General features: G+C 39.5%; 1 protein-coding gene across 3 annotated transcripts in view; it reads left to right on the forward strand.

Moving 5' to 3' along the window:
* GRIK3 (glutamate receptor, ionotropic, kainate 3) overlaps nucleotides 1-8,127 on the forward strand; it is a 247,288-nt gene that overhangs the window by 145,810 nt on the left and 93,351 nt on the right. For all 3 annotated transcript variants that reach the window (XM_010841149.1, XM_010841151.1, XM_010841150.1), the window contains exon 2: nucleotides 6,287-6,463. In XM_010841149.1, coding sequence (XP_010839451.1) covers nucleotides 6,287-6,463 — 177 coding nt within the window. The remainder of the gene's footprint in view (nucleotides 1-6,286; nucleotides 6,464-8,127) is intronic.

The following is an 8,127-nucleotide window of genomic DNA, read 5'->3' on the forward strand; positions in this document are numbered from 1 at the left end:
CCAACTTCCTTCTCTGCTGAATTTTCCATGCCCTCTCTCGTCCCAGCTTCTGCACCTCTTTTCCTTTTTCTGCCCCAATTCACCCTGTGCCAGGCTTTGCCCACCTTCCTTCACTGTCCCCAAAGAACGCAAGCCAGGGGTAGTTTTCTGTGACTGGCTTTGGTAAACTATGAGGCTCCTGTAAGTAAGGAGATAACACCACAGCTCAGGCTAAATGGGCACTAAAGTGTTAGCATGGCCTTTCCTGCCGTGAGGTCACTTGCCTTTGCTCCCGGGATATACTGTCCTTTCCTTTCTCCCTGTTTGGGCACACTTCCTATCTACCCTCTTTCTCTTGGGCCCTTCTCACCCATACTCCCCACACAAACAATCAACAGCCTACCTTTGCTTCTTTCACACAGCAATTCAGTACTATAAATGTCTTTTCTTCTCCATCCAGGCCTCAAGGTGCTTTTACCTCTAAGATAAAGACTGCCCTTCACTTGGAAGAGGGGACAAATTGCAGCCCCCACTGGCCAAATCCAGCCTACCACCTGTTTTTGTAAATAAAGTTTTATTGAAACACAACTGTGCCATTATTTACATATTGGCTGCCTCTCTCATGCTGCAATGGAAGAGTCCAGTAGACCTTCTGGTCCACAAAGCCAAAAATATTTACTGCTGCTTCTTTACAGAAAATGTTTGTCAACCCTTGACCTAGAATGTAGAAGCTCAGAATTTGTTTTGTTTTTTCCTAAATAGCATTGTTTCACCCGTCCTTTAATAACTACTAAGTCCTGGCCACATCCCATGCATTTAGCTACATTGTTTTCTTTCCTCCTGGCAGCAATCAACCTTGGAAATATGTACCCCATTTTGAAAATGGAAAAACTGAGTCTTGGAGAGTGTAACTTCCTCCTGTGACTAGAGCTGGGGTTTGCATTGAGGTCTGGCTGTCTCTGGAGCCTAAGTTGAGAACCACTCCACTCTTGGTTATAACAGCTGACTACCACATGTATGTGCTGCTTATGGTCATCTGTTTATTGTCAGCTGAGTCCTCCTTGAGAGCAGGGGCCCAGGACTGACTTCTCTCATTCCAGCACCCAGTCACAGGTGGGCACATGGCAGAGACCAATGGGTATTCATGGAACCAAATGGTGTAGCCTCTGGGCTTGGGTCTCAGTGACTTGAGACCCCCTCTCTCCTTTCCCCCCCTCAACCTGCCACTGTCTGAGAGGCAGGCAAGGACACGTGAAGCCCTAGGAAATGGCCCTTTCTCCCGTGATCTTTGACTTTCATTTGAGATAGGACTCCGTAATGGCTAGTTTTCTCCCTAGACTTTCTTGGGAAAAGATTTTTTAATGTTTATGTTTTAAAATATTAAAAATAATACTTATTCACTGGAAGTAATTTGGAAAAATCAAGAAACTACAAACAGCAAGATTAAAAGTATCTATAAATCTCTCTTCCCAGAGAAGCTCACTGGTACCATGGTATGAATCCTTCCAGTCTTTTTTCTGTAACTGTAGTTACGTGCTTTTCATTTGATAAATAGGTTTCATACTGTAGTATTACTTTGTTGCCTTTCGGGGGAAGCAGAATGAGCATTTCCGGTATCATTAAGTATTTTTTAAGAGCATTTTTTAAAAGCTTTTTTCCTTATTACCAAAGCTCTTCTTCATTGCAGAACACTTGAGGGAGAAAAGCACTAAAGCAAAAGGAATCCATTATCTTTTTACTTTCTAGAAAGAACTTCTGTTAACATTTTGGTGTATGCCCTTCTGGTATGTCCTTTTTGATTTTAATTGGAATTGCATTAAATTTATAAATTAATTTGAGGAGAACTGACATCTTTACAATATTGAGCCTTCCCTTCCAAGAGAAAGTTATGTCTCTCCATTTATTCAAGTCTTCTTTTATGTCCCCCAGTAAAGTTTTGTAGTTTTCTTGATATAGGAATTGCACGTTTATTGTAAAGTATTTTATTTTTTTGCGGTTGCTTTTGTGAATAGGGTCTCTTTTTTCCCTTGTAATTCCTCACTGTTTATTGCTGATTTATAGGAAGGCTATACATTTTTCTATATACGTTTTTATGTGCTGGCCCCTTGATGAGCTTTCTGTTTACTTTCTACTAGGATTTGATATGATTCTCTTGAGTTTTTAAGAAAATGGTAATAAGCATCTTCAAATGATACTGTGTCTCTTCTCTGATTGCATGACTGTGATTTGCTATTTTTACCTTATATACCACGATTTTGAAGGCAATTTTATCATGGAAGATATGCTTATATAAGCTTGTGCTTAGGAAGAATGGGATAGTGAATCCCTGTGTACTTACCACCTGGACCAACAACCCATGACTTTTCCTATCCTATCTGCATCCCCTTCACTTCCACTCCGCCCATATTATTTGGAAGCAAATCCCGGACACCACATCCTGCCATCCTATACCCTGACTGTTAATGCCTGCAAGTTGTTCTGCCATATGGGTGGATTTTAATACATTGAGCAATCTTCTGCTTTTGAACATCGAGTTGTTTCTATTTTTTCAATATTATGTCAAAAATATCCTTATACATAAATGTTTATGTGTCTCTAACTCTCTAACTTTTTCTAAATTTGTATCTGTAGAAAGTGGAATTACTGGATCAGATGGTATTTTGATCACTTATTTTCCTTTAAACACATACACACCATCACATGATGGCTTTTCTGATTAGAAATATAACACATGTTCACTGCAGAACTTTTTGAAAATACAGAAAAACACAAAGAAGGAAATTAAAGTCATCCATAATCCTTCCACTCAGAGAGACCTACTCAACATTTGAGGAGGTGTTCTTGTCTTGATTTACGGATGTGCTGCACCCCCACACAGACTCACATGCGTGCACACTCTGTGTTATGACTGTAACCCGCTGGAATACCAGCATGGGGGTGGGGCGAACAACAGATTTATTTGTTCACTTTTTTAAACATTCAAAAAAATCATTTTTCAAAACAGTGAAACAACCTGGATACCCATCAACTGGTGGTGAATGGGTAAATAAATATGGTACAGCCATAGAAAGTAGTACTGTTTAACCATAAAGAGAGATGAAGTACTGATACATGCTACAACAGAGATGAGCCTCAGAAACATTATGCTCAGTGAAAGAAGCCAGATGCGGAAGACCACCCATAATATGATTCCATTTAAAGGAAGTGGCCAGAAAAGACAAATCTCTAGAAACAGAAAGTAAATTAATGGTTGCCTGAGGCTGGAGCATGGAGAGGACTGAAAACAATGATTGACTGTAAGTGGGCACCAGGGATCTTATAGGGTTGCTGGAAATGTTCTGAAACTGGATTGTGGTGATGGTCATGCAATTTAGTAAATTTACTAAAAATCATTGTACACCTAAAATGGTGAATTTTGTGGAATTTCTCTATGTAAATAATACTTCAATGAAGTTAATTTTTTTTTTTTTTACAAATAGAGGTTTATATGGGGAAAGTAAGCAGAAAGAACAAATTAAGAAATCTATTACCTAGGACTGTTTACTGGTGTTGCTTTGAAATGTCTTCTCTTCTTTTGTCACTGACATAAATCCCTCCTCATCTTCCTTTTTATTCTTCCTTCTCTAACGTGGGGTCACACTGCATCTCTGCTTTATAACTTTTGTTTTTCACTTAAAGCTATATCATGGATATTGCCCAATCATTAAATGTTAGCTATTGTATGGAAATATATAGCTATTTCCATGTAATAGTAAATGAATGGCAAAAAAAATTGCCATTCATTTACTATTTCTTTGGTGTTGAGTGTCTTTAGATCTACCTCCTTTCACATGATCTGTGTACCCATTGTTGAATTCAGTTACTAGAAACGGAGGTGTTGAGTCAAAGATCTGCAAGTTTTTAAGCCTTTTTATATATTTCTAACAGCCATCAAGGAAGGAGGATGTACTGGCGCCTACTTCTACCAACAGTTAAGCAAATGTCCATTTCTGAATGCCCTGGACAGAGCTGAGTGCTGCCGTGTATTTATGCTTGTCAGTGGGACAGTCAGAAAACGGCATTTCACTATTGGGTCAGACTGTGTTTATTTGATTATTAGTGGGAATGTACATTTCATCATGTATGAATGGTTCCTTTGTATTGTTCTTTCTTTTTGTGCAAAGCCCATGCTTGCTCTTTGCATATTTTTCATTTGAGTATTTGACTATTTTCATTCGAGTATGTTCATTTCATTTGAGTATTTGTCTTTTTAAAGAATTTTAAGTGGTTTTTGTAAAATTAGAGCATCAATCTTTACATGTTACTGATATTATTTCCAAGTTTGTTTACCATTTAATTTTGTTTATGGGGGTTTTGAAATCTACACATTTTATATTGTCTCTATGAAGTTATCAATCATTCTCCTTCGATTTCTGACTTTATTGGAAGGCCTCCACCACTTCAATATTATATAATATTCACCTATATTTATTGTCTTTTTGGTTCTTTTATAGTGTTTCTTCCCCTTCCTTCCCTTACTTCCTTGCTATTTAATCTTACTCCATCTGAAACTCTTTTTCTAACTTATTTTATTTAATTTTTTAACTTTACAATATTGTATTGGTTTTGCCATATATCAACATGAATCCGCCACACGTATACACGTGTTCCCCATCCTAAACCCTCCTCCCTTCTCCCTCCCCGTACCATCCCTCTGGGTCGTTCCAGTGCATGAAACTTTTTTTGATATATGGCTTAAGATTGGAATCTTACATTTCTCCCAAATAATTGAATAATTGTCTCAGCACAATTAATGAATAATTCATCTTCTGCCTTCTGATTGGAAATAGCCATCTTTATCATGTCTTAAATATTTATCTCTACTAGAGCCTCTTTCTGGGGATTTTATCTCATTCTATTGACTTATCTGTGTTTTCATATGCCGTTAGGGCTTGGTTTTAATTATTTTGGCATCATGATATATTTTAAATCTGACAGTGCAAGTCATCTCTCATCTCTGTGTAGGCTGTCTCCTGTTTAGTCTTCCAGATGTATTTTAGAGCTGTTTTGTCAAGTGAAAAAAAAGTGTGTAAATATAAGTGTGTTTGTGTGTGTGTACATATATATTCTATGATTCTGATTGGAGTCACATTAAACTGAAAAAGTAATTTAGACACCTCTGTCCTTGACCCTGTCTACCCGCCATGACCTCTATCCTTGGCCCTGTCTACCCACCATGACCTCTGTCCTTGACCCTGTCTACCCACCATGACCTCTGTCCTTGACCCTGTCTACCCACCATGACCTCTGTCCTTGACCCTGTCTACCCGCCATGACACGCTTCCTCATTTAACATGCCTCCTATTTTCACGTCTGTCACCCAAAGTCTTTGATTTTGTTGCCATTTTTAATACTGGAGTTGGTTCATGATTAGTTATTTAATATTTGCTGATATTGCAAAGGAAATCCTTTGGCCATTAAGTTTTTGCTGGTTGTTGTTTATTTAAAGTAACACTTAATTTGTGCTCACTGGTCACTGAACTTGAATCTCCTGCTAGTTCTTATTGGTTTTCATGTTAAGGGATTATTTTAAGAGTTTTTAGGAAGGCATTTATATCATTTGCAAATAAGAATGTTTTTCTTCCTAAGAGGTGTGCCTCCAAGTTATATTTCCTTCTTATCTCAGTGGTTAATGGTGTAATGTAACTCTCTGCACATCTCCTCTTTTTTCCCTTTAATGAGCATGCCTCTTGTGTTTCACCATTAGTTGCTATTAAAGACCAATTTGAGCTGAAGATGCTTCAAGTGAGTATCTTTTCTAGAGCTAGATTATTAAGCATTCTTAACAGCAGTAGATATTGAATTTTATCAAATGCCTTCCTGCATTTTGTGAGTTGATCATGTTTTTCCCCTTTGAACTACTGATGCAATGGAATGATATTCATAGATTTCTTTATATTGAACCACACTTTACATTCCTGAAATACAACTCTATGATCATGGTATGCTATCCTTGTAATAATATTCTGGTAAATTCTACTTGCCAGCATTCTACTGAGAGTTTTCATAGCAACATTCATAAGTTGGTCAGTTTTATTTGGATCTGTTTGTCAGTGTCTGTTATCAGGAATTTGCCAGCTGAGTGAAATGAACTAGGAGAATTTTCATATTTCTTATGCTCCAGCACAATTTCTACATAGGGGGATTACCTGGCATCTTATTGAACATTTGGGGGAAGAATCTGGCCCATAAAACCTTCTGAGCCAAGCATATTTCTTAGCATACCTCCTCCTTCACCAGCACACACAGTTTTCCCCATCTCTCGCAGGAGGAATCTTTGAGTATGCAGACGGCCCCAATGCCCAGGTCATGAACGCCGAGGAGCATGCCTTTCGATTTTCTGCCAACATCATCAACAGAAACAGGACTCTGCTGCCCAACACAACCTTGACCTATGACATCCAGAGGATCCACTTCCATGACAGCTTCGAGGCCACCAAGAAGGGTGAGTGTGCTGCCCCCACCGTCCTCTTTCTGGCCTTGGGGGGCATGGGTCTGTGTTTGTTGTCCAACGTCCTTAAAACATACCCAGTCTCTGGCTGGGTTTGGGGATTAGAGCTTTTCTGCCTGGTTTTTGGACCAGCCTCAGGCCCCGTTAGGCTTAAGTTGAGTCACCTCCCAGGAGCAGTGGTTTGCCCATCAGGAGTTCCCAGGCCACAGGCAAAGGCCATGAAGGGCCTTGGGAAGGGGTGGGGTATTGAGGGATGGAGTCTGAGATGGGTGAGGAGGCAGCCCAGGTCTTTACAGCCTCTGAACCAAAGCCAGCATTTTCACATTTACTTCTTTCATTGAAATCCTGCCCAGTAAATCAGTATTTAAAATATATATAAAACAGATTATGTAGAGATTCAAACATGCAACATTTACTTGCCATAAAAGGACTTGCTAAAAACAAAAACAGCTGTGTCTGTGGCTGCAACAATTTGACCCCAGTGATGGATGACACTTGAAGTCTGACACTGACCTCAGCTTAAGTATGTTTCCCTTTTTTTTTTTTTTTTTGCTACATTATAACAATAAAACCATAATTCACAAAAATAATTGTAGTAAATCCAATCAAACAGTTTTCACCATGCTGCTGCTGCTGCTAAGTCGCTTCAGTCGTGTCCGACTCTGTGCGACCCCATAGACGGCAGCCCACCAGGCTCCCCCGTCCCTGGGATTCTCCAGGCAAGAACACTGGAGTGGGTTGCCATTTCCTTCTCCAATGCATGAAAGTGAAAAGTGAAAGTGAAGTCACTCAGTCGTGTCCGACTCTGAGAGACCCCATAGACTGCAGCCTACCAGGCTCCTCCATCCATGGGATTTTCCAGGCAAGAGTACTGGAGTGGGGTGCCATTGCCTTCTCCAGTTTTCACCATACCTGAGTTTTAAAAAATCAAAACTAAAATATTGGGCTATATTCTTTCACGGTAGTGACGTGTTTACAGTAAACTCTAATGCCTGTACAGAAAGGACTGGAGAACTTTATTCCAAGATCCTCAAGGAAAAATCATGGTAATTTGTCAATACATGAATGAGCTACCAGTTTCCAATGTGGCATATAGCACATCTGAGTATACAAGTATGCTCTTTTGTTACTGTCTTTTAAAAATACCACATACATATATTTAAATGGAATTTAATTTAAAGGCCTAAATAACTTTGGGAATAACTTCCATAGAACCCTAGAGGTCCATGGAACTCCATTTAAAAAAACCCTCAGACCTAAGGAGTCTTGGTTCCCAGAGATAGCTAGGTCATTCATCCCATAATATATTTTTATAGACCCTCCCTTTTCTTCTTCAAGGCCCTTATCACAATTTGTAGTTAAATCATTGTGGATATTTAATGTCTTTCCCCTCCTTGCCAACACCACTGAAAAGAAGTTTCTCTCTTGTTACCTGATATAGCCTGGCACCTAAAAGGCTGGCATATAGTAAGTGCTCAATGAAATGGCCATTGAATGAACCCGTGAATGAGAGGTATGAGGACAGGGCACAGGAGGCTGAGCATCACTGCCCGGGACCACTGCCCAGGCTGAGCTGACTGTGATATCCATGCATCTTGGGAAGACAGCCCATCCACATGATCCCCTTGGTCTTTCTAAGGGCTTCGCAGTAGCTAATC

Source organism: Bison bison, unplaced genomic scaffold (genome assembly GCF_000754665.1).
Source record: "Bison bison bison isolate TAMUID 2011002044 unplaced genomic scaffold, Bison_UMD1.0 scf7180017864158, whole genome shotgun sequence".
Classification (NCBI taxonomy): domain Eukaryota; kingdom Metazoa; phylum Chordata; class Mammalia; order Artiodactyla; family Bovidae; genus Bison; species Bison bison.